This window comes from Desmodus rotundus, chromosome 1, assembly GCF_022682495.2.
Source record: "Desmodus rotundus isolate HL8 chromosome 1, HLdesRot8A.1, whole genome shotgun sequence".
In the NCBI taxonomy this organism is placed as follows: domain Eukaryota; kingdom Metazoa; phylum Chordata; class Mammalia; order Chiroptera; family Phyllostomidae; genus Desmodus; species Desmodus rotundus.
Genome location: NC_071387.1, coordinates 176,945,821 through 176,970,101, shown reverse-complemented (window position 1 = coordinate 176,970,101; position 24,281 = coordinate 176,945,821). Strand labels below are relative to the sequence as shown.

At 38.8% G+C, this 24,281-nt stretch overlaps 1 protein-coding gene across 10 annotated transcripts in view; it reads right to left on the bottom strand.

Moving 5' to 3' along the window:
- PDE4D (phosphodiesterase 4D) overlaps nucleotides 1-24,281 on the bottom strand; it is a 1,245,374-nt gene that overhangs the window by 477,992 nt on the left and 743,101 nt on the right. For 2 of the 10 annotated variants that reach the window (XM_045186266.3, XM_045186267.3), the window contains exon 1: nucleotides 17,285-22,979. The exons of the other annotated variants lie outside the window; for them this stretch is intronic. In XM_045186266.3, the coding sequence (XP_045042201.1) occupies nucleotides 17,285-17,331 (47 nt within the window). In that variant the 5' untranslated portion in view covers nucleotides 17,332-22,979. Of the gene's footprint in view, nucleotides 1-17,284; nucleotides 22,980-24,281 lie in introns of those variants that run through there. 10 annotated transcript variants of the gene reach the window in all.

Genomic DNA, 24,281 nt, shown 5'->3' with positions numbered 1-24,281 from the left:
AGATGTAAGACTGATGGACTGGCTGCCTCCTGAAAAACGTACTCAGCAGTTTTTGAGCACTTAGCAATGATGAAGAGTCAGGCATGAAGAATCAGGTAGTGAAAAGCCATTTCCTTGGAAATAAAACCTTTTTTTTCTTTTATCTTTGCCTGTCTTGATTGAAGCTTTGAAGTAACCAAGGATACAGAAAGAGTGGGGAAAACATGCAACTCAGATTACCCAAAGGAGATGCTCATGACGAGGTGGAATAAAAATAGATTCTGGGGAGGGGAAGGGGGGAAATAGACATAATCTTCAAAATTCTTTTGATGTGTTATTGCATTCAAAGCAGTGGATCTTCTCAAGGCAAAACTGTTTTGTACAAATGGACTCATCTCTCAATCAGAGATATTTTACTTATGGACAAGTCAAATACTTGACTATTATTAGAATCAAATTCGAGTGTTAAAATCAAATTCTTATTGTCCATATGTAATAGCCAATTCACCTATCTGGAAAAATAAAGAAAGAAATGATAGAAAATAAGTAAATTCAGGGAGTCTTTGTGTCCAATAATCAAGAAGTCCATTCTTTTTGGTTTTATGTAGTAGTTTTAAAAACTATCAAAGGAATTCTATTAGGGGGAAAATAGAAAATAGTCATATCACACACTCTTGAAAAAGAACTTTTTGACCTGCCCTCCTATGTAAGGCATTTCATACTTTCCAGAAGCCTTGGCATTTGTCTACATCCTCTTTTCCAGGCTGCTTGTCATTTCATAATCATCTTCATGGTTCCCTTTTTTTTATTATCTGAATTTGTGCTTGAAACATTTCAAGCACAGGGAAGCAATCTTGTGAACTGACAAGAACTGACAGAGGCCACTGGAAGTAGCCCCCCTCAGAACTTTGACATTAGCTTCTGCTCTTGCACAGTAAAAGTCCATACACAACCTCAAACATATCCTAAGAGTCACACAGGATGCATCAGCCTACTGCTGTTGCCATCACAGCTGCAGCGGGACTCAGGAGTTTAAAATCCAATGCTATAAGGGGCTAGGAGAAGACTCAAAGCAGGTGACTGTTTTTAACCTCAAGATAGCAACTTAGAAAGACACAACATTTTTAAATAGGGAGCATTTTTTAATTCAGACTATCAGTTTATGAACACCTCAATATTTTTAATAGTATTTAATGAGATTTTAATGAAATCTGGCATATAGGTTGCCTTTTGATTATTAACTAACAATAGCATTTTCAATTTTCAAAGAGATTTCAAATATATTACAGTCTTCACAGAAACTTGTGTAGAAATAGGAGGAACTAAAAAGGCATCAGACATTTTAAGTATACCAAGAGCTATGATTTTTATACATCTAACTCGTCTTTATGCCCAACCTTAGGATAGATATCCTCCCAATCTTACTATTAGGAGTAGGTGTGCTTCCCCTGAGCCATCGAGTTGTTTATGTCTAATGGACACTGGGATTTGTACATAAGCTCCCGGAGTCACACCTGATTCCTGGGAAACCTTGCAAGAACTTCACCTTCCATCTGGTATAGCTTTAGACTATATGTTGTTTTTTTTTTTTAACCATGAAGAGGGAGGGCTCTCTGTCTCCCTTGAGATATAGACAGCATTGATTTGAACATTGATTTGAAAGTTGGGAACAACTTTGTGACCAGTAAGAATCCCCAAAACTCAGTCCTGAATATGTGACAAATTTGGGGGGCTCACTGACCTCTCTTGCTAATGCAATGCAACTCTGTTTTGATGTGCATATTACCAATACCACCAAATACTTAAGTCTTCCTGAGACTTAATGTAAGACATATACTCATTGGAGGTCTTTTATTTTTTTCTCCTGTCAGTGGGAAGGGATCTGTTTCCTGACTGACCACACACAGTTTCTTAGGCTTCTCCTCTCTTCTAATCTCTTTTCCTCATCTCCACCACTCTGATTGACTCTGTAAGACCCAATTCTCCCTCTGTTATACAGAGTGGATTCCACCCTCAGATCACCTGAATACCTACCCGCAGCCAAATTCTCAAGGGACTCTTCCTACCCCAAGAGCATCTTCACTATCTCTTCCAGCAAAGATATTTCTCTCCCCCAAGAACATTCTGATGCTATTTGTTAAGGCAATGTAATTTTCTTCACTGTATTACACATGCACATGAGTATTTCCCTTTGCCCTTCCCTCACCAATGTCCTCTACAAATTAGAGTTCCACATTTTTGCTGGCTGCCTTAAATGCTGCCTGGAATAGGACAAGGTTTAAATAAACAAATAATTGATATATTATCTCACTGAAGGCTGAGAACAAATCTGGGTGATTAGTACCACTGTATTTTTCTTTTATGAATGAGGAAAGTGATCATAAAAATTACATAAATTGCTCAAAAGCAGCCAATGAACATGGGAGTTGAATTTAAACTTAGTTCAACACAGCTCTAAAGCATGAGGTCCTTTCCTTAAATACTACTACTACCTGCTAAGAGAAATGTGTATGGGACCCCTCAAACACTTTGTCAAAATACACAGGTCACCTACTCTTCCTATCCACCTCCCCATACCCAGATTTTGACACTCCTTGTTACTGAGATGGGAAGAAGAGGGCTGGATGGGGTTTTTTCCCCCACAAATTCTTGTTGGCATGTCTGATACAACAACCTTCCCTAATGACAACTTCAACCCTCAGCATTTCCACCACATTGGAAACAAAGGTCTAGATCCCTGAAATGTTGAAGTTTGAGTTAACTTTCTAGAGTATGCTCTCATTGAAAAAATATAAACATATAAAATAGTTCTTGAAGTTCTTTCACAATAAAACAAGAGTAGAGCTTCATTTTAACATCCAAAGGGATTTCACATTTTTAACCGTCATGTTAACTAACAGATATAATTGATATTTTAAATAAAATATGAAAAATATGGCATATTCTATTTCAAAGAGTCATCTGACAAATTATTTTCATATAAAATTTCAATATTTTAATACTTAAAATATAAATATTTTTCTTAAGATATCATTTAATGTCATATTTTGAAAATACCTAAAATCAAAGCAATAACAATATAACTAAAGAAGAGTAATAATAAGAAAAGTGTAAGAAGGTATTGATTACTTTACAATCAAATGAATCTGGCAGATCCTGTTGATTAAGCCCCTACTTCTGAGGAGAACTATGCTAAAAATTTTATACACAACTTCTCATTTTCTCATTTAATTCTTATGGCAATATGATGGGGTAGGATTGTTACCCATATTTTCTAGATGAGGCAAAAAGGAGGTGCAAGTAAGTTATATAGTGTTTAAGGTAATACAGTTCCTAAGTGGAGGAACAAGGGTACAACTGTGGTTATCTAAGTACAAAGCCCATGCATCACTGCCTCTAAGTATTTGATAGTGTTAACTATGTATGATGTGGCCAAGTTTGTGAAAAAGATGAGAGGTCTATAAGACGTGAATATTTTTTTAGCCTTGAAGCATGCATTAATTATGGAACCTCACCAGACAGCAGATAAACAAACTTTAAATTGTCCAGTCTTCTTTATGTCAATGAGACTTCAGAGAAGTGAGCTGAGGTCAAAGAAGGTTTCTTGGACAAGATGCACTTTGGAGATGGGGGGACTTGAAGGATGAGTAAGGCTTAGATAGGCAGAGCAGAGAGCAGAGCATCCCCTGTAAGGAACTCAGGTCGATGTGTTTGGTAACAGTAAGAATACTGGCATAATTAAGAAGAGGAATCTGGTTTCAAAATCATGAGAATTAAATCATGTGAACTAAAGATAGACCAGGTGGGACACAACTATAAAGAGCTTTGAAGGTCAAATAGAAAAACACCCATGTCTTAAGTCCTTCACTCATTCTACAAAGATCTGTGGATGCCCAGTATATGAGCCAAGGAAAGCAGAAGAAAGCCCTGTAGAATTCTTGCAGTTCTGTAGCAATCGCTGTGAGGGTTCTATCCATATCCCCTCGGCAATAATATGCAGGAGGAATCCCAGTCTTAAGCATGGGCTATAGCTTTGCTTATATACAGGCAAGATTGGCAATGCCAAGAATTAATTTATTGGAGTAGTCATCGAGCAATGAAGAATGAGAGTTGGAGGATAAACCCTCATCCCTTGAGTAGGACAAATCTGAAGAAAGTTCTACATCATCTCCCAGAGTCCCCCAATGGTGTTGAGTCCCAGTTGCCTAGTTCAGTTATCTTACCAATAATGTACCCTATATGGGCAACCTTTTCCCTTCCTGCCTTACTCCCCCACTCTCCCACTGGTGTTTCCTGGGATAATCTCCCAAGTGAACCATTTGCACACAGATCTTTGTCTCAGGACTTCCTATTGAGGGACCCTTACATGACACTGATGCACAATAGCTATAGAGACTAACAATGGCAGAGCCTTTCTAACAATGGCAAGAGACTTTCTAAGCTCTTTGCATCTGTTATAATCTTTCATCCCCATAACAGCTTATGAGGTACAACTATGATAACCTCTATTTTGCAGATGAGGAAACTGAGGAGGACAGAGGTAAAAAAAAAAACTTGCCCAGAGTCACACAGCTAGAAAGCTTGCCTCCAGATTTGAACCAGGCAGTCTGGATCCAGAGTCGGTGCTCTTAGACACTAAGTCAGCTGCCTCTCTGCCCATGGAAATGATTACTGTATAGCAACACAGACCATATAATGGGAAGTACAAGGAGTGCTCTAGAACAGAAGGAGGGGTTAACTCTACCTGGAGTTCAAGGAAAACCAAGTAAACCAAGTTTGAAAGGATTACCCACAGCAAAAGGCAAAAGTACATTCCTATACAAGGTTCATCACAGAGCAGGGCAGGTCTTTGGACACCATGGAGCCCCATCCATCAGGGATACTAGAGCAAGGGCTAGAGGGAGTCATGTGGGGTCTGTTGACTAGCCAGGGTCCAGCTTCCCCAGCCTTTCTTCAAAAGTGTAGCATTGATAGGAAGTTGCTCTTCAACACCTGTCATGCCTATTTTATATATTAAGTCACTGTCTAAGCTTTTGCTTGAAGGAAAGTTCTGTGACTTAAAAATATATGTTCCTAACCTTTACATGGAAGAATAAATATATCTAATCATTCAAATTGGGAATATGTTTGATGGAATAATGAGGCAAATAACATTCATGCTTATAGTGGGTAGCATTTATACATGAAATTGGAAAGGCAGAGGCCAGGTGAGGCAGGTCCTTATGCTGTTTTGTATATCATGCATAGCCAATTCATTCTCTAGGCATGAGAAGAGATATGAAGGAGCTTGGTTTGATGATGTCAGATATAAGAAAAGAGGAGAGAAGTGCCATAAACAGAGGCTGGCCTATGACTGAGAACTTTATCTTGTTTTGTGAAAAAAAATAATTAAAATGTAACATAAATGTTATACACAAGGAAATGGATGTATGTTGTAACTAAAGAAATGGACCAGCTTCAGACTTAGTTTATACTGTTTTGTCTTGCCAGAAAGATAAAACATAGCCATCGTCAAGGAAAGAAAGATTCCTGGAAATGAAAGTCAAGGAAGTGGTTATTAGTTTTACAGAAATAAGTAGTGTCTTAGATATGGATGTGATTTGGAGCAATAGCATTTGGGGTTTGCAGATAAACACAGGCCATTAGGATGGCTGCCTCTGCAGATGCAGTTAAACTCTCCCAAGTCTCAGAAATCAAGACATGTGGGAATTAGTTATGCTCAAGACAACAATTTTTATAGAAATTTTACTTACCAAACACATAGGCTATTTTCTGAGGAATATACAATGTAATATTACTCAGTCATAAAAAAAGAAGAACATTTTACCCTTTGCGACAGTATGGATGGACCTGGAGAACATGATGCTAAGTGAAACAAGCCAGTCAGAGAAAGACAAATACCACATGATCTCACTCACATGTGGAATCTGAGGAACAAGCTGAACTAAAAAGGAAAATGGGGACAGACTCATAGATGGAGAGCAGGATGACAGCTGGGGAGGGGGGAGGTTAGGGGTAGAGGAATTGAGCAAAAAAGAAAAAGGGCTCATGGACATGGACAACAGTGTGATTATTTCTCGGGGGAGTTATAAGGGGACTAAATGATAATGGGAAACATATAATAAGATTAAATTTAAAAAATAAATTAACCTTGAAAGCACTAAATTCTAGGTACACTAATCTGGATTGTGATTTTCACTCTGAAGTGCTTACTGAGTACTACTGTGTGTCAGGCACTGTGGTAAGAACTGAGAATCTAATGGTGAAGGGCACGGGTAAACAACACACAGAAAAAAAATTCATCCAGCCTGAAGTAGGTACTGATTCGAAATGAGACAACACAGTAGCTCTCCAAGGGTAGGGTTCTTGTTGAGATTAGAGAGATGAGGAGAAATGCATTATTCTCATAATTCAAACTCAGTGCACGGTATTGTCTCTAGTATATGCCAAAAAGTTAAAAAAATGTGACATAGAAGTAGTTTAGTCCTCCAAGCAATCTGGAGCTGATAGGAAGGCCATGGTTAGCATGAACCTGCCACTGAGTGAACTAGATGGCCCAGGGCAACCTGGGTAATCTCCCACAGCCTAGTCTCAGAATCTAGACAATAACAACAGCCACCACTGATTAGATACCCACTGAGGGACAGGTGCCCTTCCAAGCACTTGACTGGTTTTCTCATTTAATCTTCACAGCAATTCAAGAAGTGAGAACTACCTATTACCCCTCTTTTACAAGTTGAAAAACTGAAGCACAGAGGTTAGATAACTTACTCTACACCCTTAGTAAATAGATTACACCCCCTTGTCATGGGTTTGGGGGAGGATTAAATGAGATAAGCTATAAAAAACCCCTTAGTTTATAACTGTCATTAATAACCTCTCAAATGTGATATTTATTATCTTTATTATTTTTACAGCATAAGTTCCTGTGCCTTATCTCAAAACATGGCAGGACAACATTATTTAAATAATACAGAAAGATATTTAACTTAATAATTCCCTAACCATACAAATTCTGTTACTCATCCTTTTCCGTGCATGATATAGAGTACCTATTAGGTAGGACAGTGTACTTGGTGCTGGGCTATAAATTAGAACAAAGCAGTCAACCTGGCTGCTCTCATGAATAAAGTGGAATATGATTTGTTACTGTGAAGTCTCAGAGGTGAGCTTGGTTACAGAAAGTTCCTTGAAACAAAAAGATGTGCAGTGAAGGCCTGGCAGACGTGGTCAGTCTTTAAAATGGTGACATCTAGATCTACCCTAATACTTAACCTCTCTCAAAAGACAAGTCTTGCATGGACTGCACTCTAGAATATGGGATTTTGCGAATATTTTCTTCTTTTAGAAGTCAGACACCAAAGGCCCCAAGGGCTTACGTTGTGACATAAGAGTTCCCCTTCACTACTCTCAACTTTTTGGTTCCCTCCTCTTGCCCACCATTGACTTGCCAGCTTTCTTCTTCTCAAGAACCTCAATGGCCTCTCCATCCTTGCGCCAATTATTTGTTTTAAATTTACTGAGCAAACACACATATACAAAATAACGCAATGTCAAGGTTTTTGTTATTGAGAACTTCCTATCCTGTTATTTGCTTAGACTAGATGGAGAATGGATGAAAAAGGAAGGGCCAGAGACCTTTGGCCAAGAGCAGAGCTGGGAAGACATAAGGGCACATAAATGGTATGTGGGGTGTATTTTCTCAATTACTGTGAATATCAGCATTAATAGGCAAAATTTTGCCGTCTTACTTTGAAAAAGATTGATATTTAAAGTGAAGTTTTTTGCCCTGGCTGGGTGGCTCAGTTGGTTGGAGCATTGTCCCATACACCAAAAATGGGTGGGTTCCATCCCTGGTCAGGGCACATACCTGGATGGTGGGTTTGATCCCATAATTGGGGCACATACAGGAGGCAACTGATCAATGTTTCTCCCTCACTCACATCAATGTTCTCTCTCTTTCTCTCTCTCTCTCTCCCTCCTTCTCTCTCTAAAATTAATAAACATGTCCTCAGGTGAGGATTGAAAAAAATAATAAAGTGCAGTTTTGTGGAGAAGGAATTAAGCCAAATACCTAGGGCTGAGAGACTAAGGGTTTTCTACAGCCGGGGCCAAATACTTCAAAAAAAAAATACCAGGGTTCATTCTTGGAGTAGTTTGTTCATCAATGTATTATTTGTCAGCATTCCCTTTAATAAAAGGGCAGTCATGCTTAAACAAGACAAAAATGGGTAAATTAATAACATACAGTGCCACAGACTTTTATAGCATCAAAGTGAACATTTAGTTCAACCTTTTCATCATGAGATTTAAAAAGAAAAACATGAAAAGTTAAAGGGAGGAAAGAATGAAGTTCCCTTATAAGTGACTAGAACTGCCTAGTACCTTATTTGGAGGTTTGGAGGTGCAGCATAAATCCTACAAAGAAAGCCCAGTACAAAGTAATCACGAGCACTGAACTCCAGGAAAATTAAAGAGGAAGTTCTGTAGACCTCGGAGAAAGTGCTGATGATTGGAAGAGATAAAAGGACTTCATAATATCTCCTTTACTCATGGTACAATACAGGGTTTATAATTATAGCCTAAAAATTACTAGGTTATTTAAATTTTTCCATTAATTACATCTTATATTTGTCATCTCCCCTTCCCCCACTCTGGGTGTCATGAAAACATAAAAGAGAATTTAAATTTATAACTATTTAAATTAGGTTATATCCGTTCTGGTTAAAATTACATTGTGTTTTGTTATTTTCCTTACGTTTCTCAGAGACCAGTGACCCTTTCAAGTAAACTTCAGAAGGGGTTTGAAGAAACCGTTGTGAAACCAGGTAACATGCATATGGATTTGTGACATTCCAAAATAAACTGCAAAAAGGTTCCTATTAAAAAATGAGCAAAGATGAATCATCTTGCCCTGTCTTCCAACTGGGATTTTTATTCATTTGAAGATAAAACTCAAAGCGAACATCTTAGAGCATCTGTTTGCCGCCCCAGAGTTATCTCCAGGCAGCCTAGGAAATTGCATATTTCCAAAATCAGGTCATGAAACCAGAAATGCAGTATAATTAATATGTTCATAAAACAGCTCTACCACCACCAGACAGACAATAGCAACAATAAAATCAACTCTGTATTTTTTTTGGAATCCCCAAAACACAATCAATAGGAGAAATTCTAATTACAACACAGTTTTGAATTTAGTAATTAAGAATTCTAACATTTCTGTCACATCTCTGCCCATTTTCCTGACATGATACCTTGTTAAGTAATTTTAATAGCAAAATAAAACATCCTTTATTGACTTTATATATTTAATCAGCATCGCTGAGTTTTTTTCAACTTTATTGACACTCACACACGTCCCCCTTCAGCTCCTTCTCAATATGCACAGAAACTGTCCCATAACCTAAGATTCTCCACCTGCCCCTCTGTCGTCCTTCCTCTGAGATATGATCTTAAATTCCAGTTCCCAGAGAGAACAGAGGGTGCCATACCCAAACTCCCTCAGGTTCTCCCTTTACCTACCATTATCTGCATCCATCCTCCCTCCCTCTCTCTCTCCTGTCTTGGGGGAAGCTATGTCCTTCACTAGTTGTCCAGATCCTACCTCCTTTGGGACATGTTCCCTGACCCTTAAAAGTACCTAGTGTTTTTCACTAATTACTGGTTTTTCCTGCCTCCTCTTCTTCTCTCCTCTCCCCTCCTCTCTACCCCTCATTCTGTCTTTCTTGTCTAAAAGTTTGAAAGCAGTGTGCACTACTTTCTTCTGCTTTTATAATCCCTAAGATATAACTTGTCCCCGACACTCCCTTAAACTATTTTCCAAAGTGTTGCCAATAACTGTTAATTCTGAAAACCATCAGATACACTTCAGTTCCTCATTTCCAGACTTCTATAATGGGGTTGGACCGTCCAGTTACGTTATTTCTTTCTTTGGACTCTCAGATACTTTGTATATGCCTACATTCCTATGCCCTCTACTAAACTATGATTATTTCCTCGGCTGTTCTCTTCACTTATCTTCAAGGCAGTACTGTTATCTATTTACCTGCACGTCCTGTATGGTTACATACTTCATTATGTTCCACATGTTTCAGCCCAATTCACTACAAATGATAATATGCAGCAGCCATTTCATCATTAAAATGTTTCTTTGGCTGTTTGGCATTAATTCTGATTGCGGAAAAAGTTAATGGTCTTTCCCTGTATAAAAAAAATAATTTTAAAGACCTATAATTAGAACATTTTGAAGAAAGTAGCAATGATGGTAGCAAGATCTTTTATTGTTGGCAAAGCACGCTCAAAAACATTTCATCTGACTATCATAACTGCCCTTCAGGGTGGACGGTGGAGCCGTGTCAAACCAGGGCCAGGGCTGTGCAGTTTGATCACTGCCCAGCAGGGCCCGGCAGAGAAGACGCGTGGAGCTGAACTCACCTGTGCTCCACTCGCCCAGAGGACGGGATGCCTCTCGCTTTGCATGGAGGCTCTGCCCACTAATGCACCAAGCACCACAACCTGCATTTCTAATTCATCTGCCTGAGGTGGGGCACCTTTCCTCATGCAGTTGCTCAGAGAAAGATACTATAGACCACAGTGGCCCTGGGAGCATGGTTCACTTCAAATTCTTGTAAAATTTCTCATTCTGGAAAAAAAAAAACCCAAAATAAAAACAAAAAGAACTGCTGGCAGGTGAAAGTGTAGGTCATAGGCTAACATGATCATGAAGGGCTTCTCAGGGAAAGCCCCTTGACACTCCGTAGGCAGCCCGTGTACCTGTCCAACTTGCTACCTGACAGTGTAAATCTGCTTATTTTCTCTGGTCTTACTGCTCGTCTGTTTTCCAAAGGTCCATGGCCAGAGTGCCGAGGCATCTGCCAATGAACAATATGGTGAATAAAAAAAAACACTGGGCTTCAAAGCAGGCCAGACTCGATTTTGAACAGATCAGCTTCCCTAAGTAATAGATACCTCGAATGTGACCTTGAGCAAGTTCTTTACCATCCACGAGCATCACTTTCCTCACCTGCAAACATGCATTCAAATAAGACCACTTCTGAAAGTTTCAGTTGGCAGTAAATGGTGTAATTTATGTGAAAATATGTGGCGAGGATAGGGGGCAGGTGGGGTTCAATTAGTGTTGATCTCTTCCCTAAAGTATGTGATGATTATATTTGTTATATGAAATGTTAAAGGGACTTAACTAAGGAAAAGAAGAAGATCAAAACTATGAACAGTAAAATGACAACAAACTCACAAGTATCAACAACTGAACCTAAAAAACCAAAAATTAAAAAAAAAAACTAAGCAAACAACTAGAACAGGAACAGAACCACAGAAATGGAGACCACATGGATGGTTATCAATGGGGAGGTGGAGAAGAGAGAATGGGGGAAAAGGTACAGGGAATAAGAAGCAAAAATGGTAGGTACAAAATAGACAGGGGGAGGGTAAGAATAGTATAGGAAATGGAGAAGCCAAAGACCTTACATATTCAACCCACAGACATGAACTAAGGTGGGGCAAATGCTGGAGGGAATGGGGACACTGGGCAGAGGGGGATAAAGGGGGAAAAATGGGACAGCTGTAATAGCATAATCAATAAAATATACTTAAAAATGAAAAATAAAAAATTCATCCAAGAGGAGGTTTAGGATGTCATTGTTTAAATAGTCTAATAAGTTATTATTACAACTATGCTATGAGAGTTTCACTAATAGTCTGCTCTTCAACGGGAAGCAGGCAAATAGCCGCTGCAATCACTTCAACAGGTGGTGGAGAGCCCGGAGTACTCTCCCAAAGTCACGCACAGCATAGCACCGAAATTGGAGAACGGTGGGGGGGGGATGTTTTGTTTTGTTTTGTTTTGCTTTGCTTTGTTTTCCCCAGCCAATAACCCGACTATATAGAATCTGGATTAACCATTTTTAAAACCAAATGTATATCCTAAAATTCTACACAATATACTTCAATCTCTAGTTGAAGCATATTGTCTTGGGATGTTTACAGGCTGGTACTTCTCTAACAACTGGAAATACCATCCAATAGTCCATCAGCTGATGCAAGTTGTAGCAGTTACATCTTAGAGACATTTTGGAGCGATGGTGAAATATTGGGATGATACTACAGCTAGACAGGCTATTAATGAGTATTAGTGCATGTGGTGTGTGATCAAGGGAGGGAATGAAGAGGTCAAGTGGTTATTGTTGAAAGAGGAGAGAGGGAGGAGGGGAGGGGGAAAGGAAGGTGGCAAGTGGGAAACTGGTTAAGTTCCCTTCTCGATTCGTTTTTCTCTTGGAATTCTGAACTATTTTTTCCTCTTACTTGCCTTTTCTTCCCCTCTGAATCTGAGCACCACAGCGCTAGTGGATGTAACTTAGTAATAGCTCAAAGGACTGCAGGAACAAGGGGTTTGAAAGTAAATAATTTAATAGAAGACAAACATCCCAAATTCATAGCTAATCATTTTCACGTGATAGAGAACATTTTCTTCCTTTTTTCATTTTGTAGGAATTGTCTAAAACCTCCCTGGCTTGGGCCACCCACTTAGCCCATTGAAGATGTATCCCATCAGCAATTCAAAGTGTACGGTTTTACTACAGAGGAAAGCTGGCCGGGACTTAAAATTATATTTATTCTCCAAAGTTGTCACAACACTGGTGTTACAGATGGCAACTTTTCTCCTCTAGCATACCATTTCTTAATCAACTTTTAAAATGAAAACAAAAATATAAATTTTTATTTTCATCTTAAAATCACAAGATATTACTAAAAGGAATTGAGGAGAAAACATCTAGAGGCAATACAAGGCAGTACAATAGAAAGCCAAGAGAACAACGGTGTGTTTAATAAGATCAATATTTCATCTAAAGGAAAGTCTTCCCTGTATTCTATCTAAACCTGAACTTCTGCCTTAAACAATGACCGACTTCACATTGAGCCCCAGAGGTCTGTGAACAAGATGAGATTGTATAATTATGAGCTCTAGCTAAACTTTATCATGTTTACAAGTAAATTGTATGTAGCCACAACAGAAAGTCAGAGTCAAGCTTAGAGTTCGGTACTCGTATTCCAAAACTGCTGGGTAGTTTTGTCACCTGGAGGAAGAGATGGTACTGAAGCAAGCTCAGCAATACCCTGAAGTCGCGTTAGTAGATGAGCGGACCACGGCAGAATGTTATGTTGACTACAGTGAGCAGGGCTCCCTTATCCGGCATGAGATGTAATACATTTTGCCCTTCAATGCGTCACACAAGCATCACATTCAGTGTCTCCCCAACCCACTCAAATTCTCACAGGAGAAGTGAAATCGTTCTATTAGCCAAAATATAAATTCTGAAAAATGCAATTCTGAGTTGAGTTCCTGCAGTTTCAATATATGAAGAGCAGAAAACGTAGGAGATGCAACTTTAAGGGGCAAGATGAGAAGGATTATCTTTTACTAAGAAGCAGGCCATCTTGCCTTGCTCTGATTAAGTATTTATTGAATTTGCTACTGAAAAAATATATGAAAAATATACATGGATGCATATGATATTATTGATATATCAATTTATATCTTGCTTTATTCCATAAAGGATTTTGATCAAAGAAAACAAAGCAAAATGGGTTAGCAAACTGGTTGAACCCTTGGTCTCTGGAGGAAACAACGAACTCTGGCTTGCTAGATTACGAGCCCATCAGGACCCTGGAAAGGAAGGTCCAATGCAAAACTGGGGGGAGCCTAGACAAAGGAAGGAGACGCCTCAGTGTTGAGCCACGGTACGGAAGCACCCTATTTTGCCTCTTGATCCAAGTCACCTCTCAGCCACAAAGAGTTTGATCAAAGCATTTAGGCGAGTAAGCTTTAAGAAATGGCAGTATCAGCAACAAAGAAGTGAAGTAGTTAAGCACCATCCACCTTCACTGCTCCCTCACCTTCCTCAGGTTCCCCCCCCCAGAGGAGCCACTGAGCGCAGCACTGGACCACCAGCCGCGCCTTCCGCTTCTGCCCCCACAGTCCTCTCTCTGTGTCTTTTGAGTCCATCATAAAAAGGATGCAAAGGTATTTAAATAAAATGCTCTCTTAAATTTTATAAATGTAAACTTAAAAATTCAGTTCCATCCAACATGGCCCTGGTGTTTCTGGCATGAAACTATAACATTTTTATACAAAGTTGTTATACGTCTTTTAAGTAAGGCAAAAAGTTACAAACATATGTTAGGCACACTATGTTATATCATTTTTGAGGGACCCGTGCATAGAATCCCATGTCATCATGCTTCTAGAGAGTCATCTTAATTGATACTAAATGAAATTTAAATTCCTAGAAAGCTGACTTGCATTTCTTTTTCTAACCCTGCAAGATCTGGTCGCAAGTTCCCAGGCTACCACTATGTTCTCACAACTAGCCAGAATAAAAAGTAAGAAGAGCTATATAGTACTTATTTACCTAGTGAGGCAAAACCTTATCTTTGTTTGGATTGGCAGCGAAAAGGCTGAAAAGTGTAATAGAAAGAAGCCTTCGCAATAAAATCCTCCAGCAAATATTTCTAATGTAGTTTTAAACAGGAAAAGCACATTCTTCACACCACATTTTTAGCACTCAAGGGGTAGTGTTCTATTAAGACAAGTAATCAGACCACTTATTAACTTTACCTTGTAACCAATGAACAATGGATTTGTAATGCTATTGCTCAATTACCCACACGGCCAGCCCCAGGGCAGGGGGATGAGAGTCCAAGCAGGAACTCTGTACATAGGTTTCTATTTGAATCATTACCTCTGATCAGCTTTGGAAGATGACTCTAGATCCCCTGTATCTCAATTGCCCCTCCTTCCTGCTTCTCAAAAAGCAGAAGAGAAAAAGAACATGTTCCTCTGTGTCCCAACTATTCAAAATGTTTGGAGTCTTCGCAGAGGTGAACTAGAGCTCAGGAAACCAAAACACACATCTCTTTTAAAATGTTCATTCTTCCCTAGCATTGATTGGTCTTTCGCCAACTTCTGATCTGCCCCTTTATGGGGGAAAAAAAGCCCCACATATGAGAATGAGGAAAGGGAGTCTTTGGAAATGAAAAGGAGAACAACTTGGCAAGATAATCTCCTTTCTCCTTAGCATGATCATTCATGAGCATGGAATCTAACCCATGAAGGTCTCTCACAGCAGGACAAAGGAAAAGAAGGTTTTCTGTCAACAAACACCTAGAATCTCTTATTGCAGTACGGAAAGGTGAGGTTACAAATAAGAGAAAAACAACAACTGGTGAAGTTGAGAACCAAGCACAGCATTAACTGGGTCACCTGGAAAAAACCACCACCTTCTTCGAGTTCAGCGTCTTACTCAGGAATCTTTTTAAGGGGCACAGGTAAGAAGATACACAGAGCACTCACACCCCACCTTGGCTCAGTTTGGTCACGACAACAACAAATTGGCACGTCATGCAGTGAAATGCTCCAAGGGTTTCCTGGCTTCAGGCACAAAAGAAAACCACCAGAACTCTCAACTTCCCTATGCAGCTTTCAAACGTATATATTACAAATCTACAGAAGCATGAATAAGCACATTTGCATTTTTTCAAAAACTCTAGAGTTGAATAGCTCGTTTCTTTCCAGTCAAAAGTAGAGGTGAGATAAATGCCACAAAATAATAGGTGGTTATAATGGTAGGCATTCACAGAGTGCATGCATCCTCTCTGACCAAACATAAACAAATGGACCCAAACAACAGAGCTTACGCAGAACAAAAACTGTTGCTTTATAGCAAGATCTACTTCATAGAAATGACAATGGAAATTTTCCCCCAAATAAATCTTAATAGGCACAAATTTAACCTTGGTTAAGGCATAAGGAATAGGAAAAAAATACATGACAAATGCCTACTGTGTGCCAGGGCCTGTTTCCAGGCCCTCTCTACCTGAGGGTTAAAGACTGTTTATGTGACAGTATCTGTAACAATGACCAGAACCTTACTGCTGAGGCCTGACCCTCACCGTCAGGACCAGCAAGGCTCTAGCACCAAACCTCCCACTGAGTCGGGAGCTCTGGTGATGCACTTGGAAGTGGGCCACTGAGGCTTGCAGGCATGTCACCCAGACTCCCTCCCAAGCACACCGGAGAGTGGGGATGGTGGCTCTGGACAGCAGAGAAAGAAGATACGCCACAGCTTCGATCCTGGGTGGATCTGGTGTTGACAGAGTATGAGCACCTGCCCAGAGTGACGGAGGATGTTACCCACCCTCCTGTGTTACTGATCTTTAGCAAACAAGCTAATGAAACATCCAACAAACCAGCAAGTGATTTTGGTGGAGCCTTAAGACAGCAGAAAGCTTCCATTGGAGACACTGTCAAAAAAGCAACTGGAAAAACCCCAGAAACCTGACTTTAATGCCTCTTACTTATCCTGATGCCAGACAAAAAATATACTTGGGAAATGTACTTTCAAAAGTAGACACATTGCAGTATCCCAAACAAAGCACGTTAGCAGCCAGAAACCTTAAATTGTGCCTTTATCATGCATTCACAAAGTTTCTGCTAGGAGAGATTGAATCCAGTCTCCCCTAAAGGTCTGGTAAAAAAAACAAGCAATTTTAAATAATGAGCTTTGCCCTTATAATGCCCTCAGCAATTAATTCCTATATACATTCAGTCATAAACTCTAACTATAAAAATGGTACATGATGTCACATGTCCAGGGACCTTCATACATGAGCAAAATCAACACACTAGGAAAGTTCTGTGAGAGTATGCACACCTCATGGTTCACGTGTTAGAATTCTATTTAATTAGTTCTTCCTGGTAAAAACAGCTCTTGAATAGTTAAAATATTCCTTGAATATGAGGCACCAACACATCTAAGTCAACATTCTAAGTTTTCCCTGAACCTTCTTTTTTAGAAATTCAGAAAGACCTAAGGCCAGACAAATTGACATTAGATATCAGAAATATATGTGTCCTTCCCCAGGGAATTTTCAAATAAAAGAAAACAAAGAGCAAAAACAAATCCCAAACCTCCCTTTTTCTTTTATTTACTAGTTAAATAGTTGCCATTCGCAAAGTTGTTGTGGGGATTTTTCCCCTCTATGAATTGTTAGCAATTGCAAATGTCCTCACAGTTGACTTTTACTTGGGGATGCTTTGATATTAACAACTAATTTGTTATTGCATAACCATTACTTCTCAGGCAGTATTTGGTCTTAAACATGCTTTACTGTTCATCCTCACTTGATACCAACGTTCTTGTTCCAGACAGACCTGCCTCTGGCCCCTGGCATGGCATCTTGCAATTCCGAGTCGCCCAAAGTGCAGGGGGTATCGGTTACTCACCATATCCAGGAATGCCTTCTAAAGGGGAAGTTGTTCACGTGCATCATATTTGCAGATCTTCTCTCATCGATGTTTTCCTGGTCTCTTAGGTTACATGTAGTGATTTTCACAGATGAATTCCAACTCTCCTGTTTGAGCAGCTATCATGGGCAATTATTGCAACAAGTATTGAATTCCAAAAATATCCCCCCCAAAAACAAATAGCAACAACAAAAGCCCTTCCAGGATTTGAAGAAAGAATCATCACAGAGCACTGCAGGTATGAGTCCATCCATTTAGGTTCCACTCGTTAGTCAAAACACTAAAATAACCAGTTCATTGGTTTATCCTAAATGGTGGCAAATATTGTCCTGGTAAAAATCCAACTGCCTAGAGTGTAAATTAATGCATCCTTGCAAGAAGGACTCTGGAATGTGGAAAAAAGGGAGTCAAAAGACAGTTTCTTGTTATCCTCGTTAAAGACGTATTAGAAGGGAAGTGGAAAACTTCAGGTTGCTTTGCCATGCTGTCCTTTAGAAATGAATATTGCTTTTTCTTCTTTCTTAGGCACATATTCATGTGTGGTCACTTCAACGCAGTGCTGCCTTCTGAGACGTGTCGGACAAAGACCTGGGCAGAGGGGCTAGAAACCATGTACAATCAAAGCCAACTTCTTCCCCCAATCTCAGAATTGCTGGTTTTCAACTGCAAAAGTAGGAAGGCAAGGAGCAATTTCTGCTTTGCAGGGCAGGAATACCATCAGTTACCATTATGACTTCAGAAGGTGCTGTGATGAAGAAAATTCATTTCAGCTGCCTAACCGCGTAGTAAGGCTGTCTGCACTCTTTAAGTAAAATGACTAAGCTATTGATCCTTTCGCTGCAGAAACCCCTTTAATTTGTTGTTATCAAAACCACGTGCGGGCTTTTCATATTTTGCCTTGTTAAGAAAATGAATTTCGCAGCTGCGAGTCAGACGTTGTCTAAGAATTTCTTTCCCGCTGTCTTTCTTCTCTTTTTTGTCCCCAATTCAATTCCCCAATAGGTGTCATTTACTCAGGTGCTCTGACATCTTCTGAAAGATTCTCATGCCCAAGCCATACAGACCTTGCGTGCTTTTAAAACACAATGGCAACAGGCTCCTGCTGGGGTCCCCCAGCGCCGAATTTCCAGCAGAACCTTTGGAGTCGTCGCAGCCGCCTTGTCTGCCCTGGGCTGTGCCGCTCTGAGCAGCTCAGGACACTTGCAGGCTCCGTGGTACTGTACATTAACTCTGCAGCAGCCCTACCGGCTGCAGAGCCTGCTGCCTGACAGGGGATGTGCTGGCGTCAAGGGGGCCCTCTAGGTGGGTTCCCAGACACTGCAGCACGCCTCGCTGGGCTCCAAGGAGGAGCCAGTCAAAGGGGTTAAAGGAACAGCGCGTCCTGAAAGCGCTGATTTCCTCCAGTAAGAAATTACCAGGCAAGACAAGAAAGCAAAGCAAAAAAAAAAAAAAAAAAAAAAAAAGCTGTAAATAAGCTCACGGGGACGCGACACTTTGAATACATAGATATTACAGAGAGAGGATTTTAGTTTGTTTTTGCTTTTCCTTTCTTTCCCAATGAAAAGGAAAGGAATAAAAGAAGTCACAGAGAATTGGCAGATGACAAGGTTTGGTCACTTTAACTCCTTTTCCTTTTTATTTTAAAAAAACGGATATATTGGGTTGGGGATATCTTACTAACTTGATGATTTGTATCCAGTCAGCTGTAGATGACCACACGGTAATTTTTGGACAGGAAATCCGCCAGTTGTGCGGAAGTCAGTTACACTTCAGTTGCAATTGCGCATGCTTTAAAGCTGCTTGTTTGATGAGGGGCGTGTGGCTTTGAGGAGTGCTGACACAAATATTGCAATTACTACTGTTGATATTTTGCTGTTCCCCAAGCTTGCTCTTTTGTTGCAAAAATTCTGCTCAACAATCCCCTGAAAGCACCCCATCATTGTTGATGCCATTTTGGAGCAAGAATAAAATAGTAAACTCTTGTAATAGTAGGTTGGCACCTAAATGGTGCTTGTTGGAAATCATTAGGAGAATGGAGTTTATACAGTAGCAGTGTACTCAATATTAATGTATCACTTTTAACCGAGGTATTTAAATAGCCTGCCATGCAATTGCTTAATATTAAATGGAATAGTGGCAACATTTAATACTCCATGCTGTTATCTTCAGTTAGAATTTCCCCAGTGAGGCCATGGAGAAAATATTACCCAGAGGTAGGGCTAAGGTGGGGGTGGATTTCCCATAAATTCAAAACAAGGTATAAGTGAATTTAGTCTTGCAAACTGCCATGATTTGGGGAGTTTTTATTTAATCAAATGATGATACTATGTTGATGGAAGTATTTCTGGGAGGAGGAAGAATCAAGTGATTCCTTTAAAAGCAGTTGGAACTTATAAATTCAGAAAGATGCTACTACAGCTTAAAAGGAACTTGCAAATATTTGTTGGGATTTCCAGTAGCCCAGGCAGTGTCCTTTCGACCTCCTCTTTCTAAAAGGAGTACATCTCCTCCATAAGGGCATTTGTGATCGGAATCAGAAAATTTCAGTCCGAATTTTGTTTAATAAGCTTTGAATGCTCTGAATCAAGCATCACAGAGTGGTTCAAAATTTGATACTGTATTACATATTTAAATATTAATTTTTAAGGGCAAGGAACACTTAACATATCTTGGGCCCTGTACTAAGTGCTTTACATTATAATCTTATTTAATCCTCATAACAACACTATGAGGTAAGAATTGCTATTAGGCCTGTTTTACAGTTGAGGCATTTGAGACACGCAGAGATAAAGCAGCTTGTCCAAGGTCAAACATCTAATAAGAGTCATGATTTGAACAAAGTCTGGCTCCAGAGCCCGCATGCATTTCCACCATATTATAGTTCCTCCATAATAATAACACCAGCTTGCATTAGTGCCGTGCTTTCTGAAACGGCATCTTTACAGGTATTTTACTTTAGCCTCACAGAATCATGCTGAGGAGGAGTATTGTGAAAATTTATTGTGAAAATTTTGGAAATGAATCTCCAAAAAGATATTATTTGTTCATCATCGTGCATCGTGTTAGCAGTAGATCTAGAAAGAATTCCGATTATTTCACAGTTTTCTTTGATGACGATGATATGATGATGGACATCAACCTATTTCAAAACTGATTCTTAGTTCTTACACTATATAAAAGAGTAGGACTCCCGGAAAAGTACCAAATAAATACACGGATTTAAAAAATTATGTAGAAATTTATTTTCTCTTATAATAGATATCAATTATTTGAAATTTTTAATGTTTTTAGTCCATTCTGTTCTTCTCTGTTCACACGCCAATGTGATACCTATGGGTGATCAGACACCACGAGTATCTCTGAATTTATCTCCACCACTACACAGTTCAACATCCCATACTTGTCAGCTTCCTGTCTGTTTGCGGGCAATAATACAAGTGAAGCACTTTATAAGTAAAAAATACAAATGATTTAGTCATTAGATTACTAAGGGAGATGCAAAATTAAAATATAATTAAACCAAGAGGAAATTTCAACTGAATATTTTTTAAAGCGAACGTTTCTTGGCTTTTTATCTCTGTTTTGATATGTGCCACCATCTAGAGTAAGGTATAACACGTTAGAATGAAGGACACACAACTGAGAAACTATGATAATCGTAGAAAGGCCAAATGTCTGCCTTTGGGATAACAAAGAAAAATGTAATTTATTTCACAGTTCATGGGACCGAGACCACACATTCATAAACAATCCTAAATTGAGTATTTTGAAAACTCGAGGCAACATATATGAAAGAATGGACTTGATTAGAGAATGGAAATAGCTTAGTTATGGCATTTTAATTTCATGTATATTAGAAGCAGGGTCTTCAGAGTTTTGCCCACTATTTTACAAACTGACGTTTCACCAGACTTAATATTTTACAAATGTGTGGTCTTGAAACAACATCTGGGCAGAATTAATAGTTTTGTAATTTAAAAACAAGTTTTTAAAGATGAAAAATGTTGATGGAGTAGGGTAATACAAATCTGTTTTTTTTGTACAGAAAAGGTAAACATCCTTTTGGGGAGCTTCTAAGAAATATTAGGAACAAGCAGAAAAGATTACTTATGGCTGATCCCAGCCCCATCATTTCAATTACTAAGGAGTGCTAGTTATTAGCAATGTACCATAGACTCACCAAGTTGGCGAGGTTGCTATAGCCATGGTATAGCCTCAGAGCTCCAGTGGCACAAAGGCTGGCCTTTGTCTCTTTTTAAAAATTTTAATCCCGCCCTGGCTGGTGTGGCTCAGTGGATTGAGTGCCAGCCTGTGACAAAGGGTCGCTGGTTCAATTCCCAGTCTCAGGCACATGCCTGTGTTGCAAGCCAGTCCCCGTCCCCCACCCTGCCCCATTGGGGGTGTGCGAGAGGCAACCACACATTGATGTTTCTTTCCCTCTCTTTCTCCCTCCTTTCCCCTCTCTAAAAACAAATAAATAAAATCTAAAAAAAAAAATTTAATCCCACAGAAAGCAGGAGAGTAATTGGTCTTTCAGGGATGGACTCAAATTAACCATCCTCATATGAGACTGATATAAAAAAAATAAATATCCCTGGCTGGTATGGCTCAGTAGATTGAGCACCCACCTGTGAACCAAACGGTTGTTGGTTCGATTCCCAGAAGGTCAGGTCCCCAGTTGGGGACTCATGAAAGGCAACCGTACATTGATATTTCTCTTTTTCTCTTTCTCCCTCCTTTCTTCCCTCTCTAAAAATAAATAAATAAAATCTTTAAAGAATAAAGAAAATATCACTTTATTGATAATGAGAGAACTGCAAACTTGGATCAAACCATAATATCTGAATCAACATTTGAATGAAAGATTATTTATATTCAAGCAACTCAGAATCAGAGAAGTATTACCTTACTAGTCAGTGTCCAATAATCAAAGTCTTTCTCTGCAGGGCTAGCAGGTTACGTTTGTATGGGGGATGGTTTCCAAACTAAGTTCCTGGAGCCCTCTGGTTTTGCAAAATTGTCTCAGGACGACTGCAGAGCCAAGGAAGGGCCAGGTACCTTGTGAGGTTTCAAAGCCCCTCTGCTTTTACCTGTTTTATTTCAAGGTTTGGTTTGAAAAAAGCAGTCTGGTTCTTATGAAGATGCTTACAAAAACATAACAGTAGGGATAAGAAGTTAACACTTTCTAAGCAAATTCTTATCCTTGTATGGTCAGTTTTAAGAATTCATTCTCTTCAAACCCCGTTAATTTATATGGCTTCTTTTACAATGCATAAAACAAAAATGATTAAGTTATAGCTTTTGCTGACGCAAGCATAATGGCACAATGAAGACGCACCCCGGTCTCTGAACTTGGGTGTTTCCTAAACTCTTATCACTTATTTGATTGATACAAAGGATGCAATTACTTAACTCATTGAGTCCCAGAGTTTCACTTTTATTTTTTTTAATTATTAATATAAATTTTAACTTACTTTTACATATGGAAAAAGAATTCTAGGAAACTAATAAGCAAAAGATAGCTGGAGTAGTTATATTCATTTCAGATGAAAGAAATTCTATGACCACAGCATTATTAAGGGTATATCACAATATGATGATTAAAAGGTTCAGTGCAGAAACAAATTACTACAATTTCAAAACTTATATGCCTCAAAATAATAATAATTAATAATAATAATAATAATAAGCAAAGATTGCCGGAACTGCAGGAAGAAGAAGATCTCAAATCACCATCATAAGATGTATAGGTGGAAGAGGAAGAGTTCACCATAACTTCTTCAAACAAGAAACAAGTCAGGTAAACAACAACAACAAAACCCCCAAACAACCTCAGCTAAATGAGAATTAGAACAATACAACAAACAAGCCTAACTTACTGGACATATCTAAAACTGATCCAGTGGTTAGGAAATTTACATTCTTTCCAAGGTCCAGTGGAGTTCTTACAAAAAGTAACAAAAAGCAAGTCTTTACATCTTACAGAAATATTATACAAACCATACTTGTGAATCACAAGACAATGAAATAACAAAAAATCCTTATATTACGAAATTAATAAAAACTTCTGAAAATGGGTCAAAGAAGATATAGTGGAAATTAAAAATATTTATAAATGAGTAACACAAACACCATATTTGGAAACCTGTAGGAATACGGCAAAATCAATAATTCATATATTGCTTTTTAGAATTTGAATAAATTCTAAAAGAAAATTAAAAAACTTATATCCTTATTTTAGAAACAATGACTTCAATTTAAGTGTACACCTAAGAAAGTTACACAGAAAGTGGAAGAAACTCAAAGGAAAAAAAAAGATAAACAAAAAGAAAGTAGAAAGAAGGAAATAATAACAAAGAGAGCCAAAACTAACTTAATATAAGAACAAAGAGGGTAACAAAGAAATTCTACCCTAAGAAGTATCTGATTATCTAAATCAGTGGGTCTCAGACTTCACCACGCAACCAGATCATGTGGAGGGCTTGTTAGAACATGGGTTGTTCAGAGTCATTCCTAAAGTTTCTTACCCAGCAGGTCCTGGAAGAGACCCAAGGTTTTGCATTTGTCACAAATCTCCACATGGTGCCGATGCTGCTGGTCCAAGGACCAAACATTAGAACCACTGGGCTAAGTTAAGGTATGTCTTTCTGTCACTACCACATTTTATTATAACCAATAGGTAATATCAATGATTGCCTCTCAAATAACTTACATGAAATAAAATCAAAACTCCTCTAAATCTAGAAAAGAACCTAAATGGTCCTTTTATGGTAATTTAAAAATAATTTTTAAGTAATTGTCAGTTCAGATATTTTAGTAAAGTGCCCCATTCTTTTGAGAGGCTGGATAACATTTGTCTCTTCCTTGTCAAATGAAAATACTTGCTGCATCTGGTTTTTGTACAAATATGCTTACATATACAGATAACTCTACATATTCTTAAGACACATGTTCTCTGTTAGTTGTATAAATATGT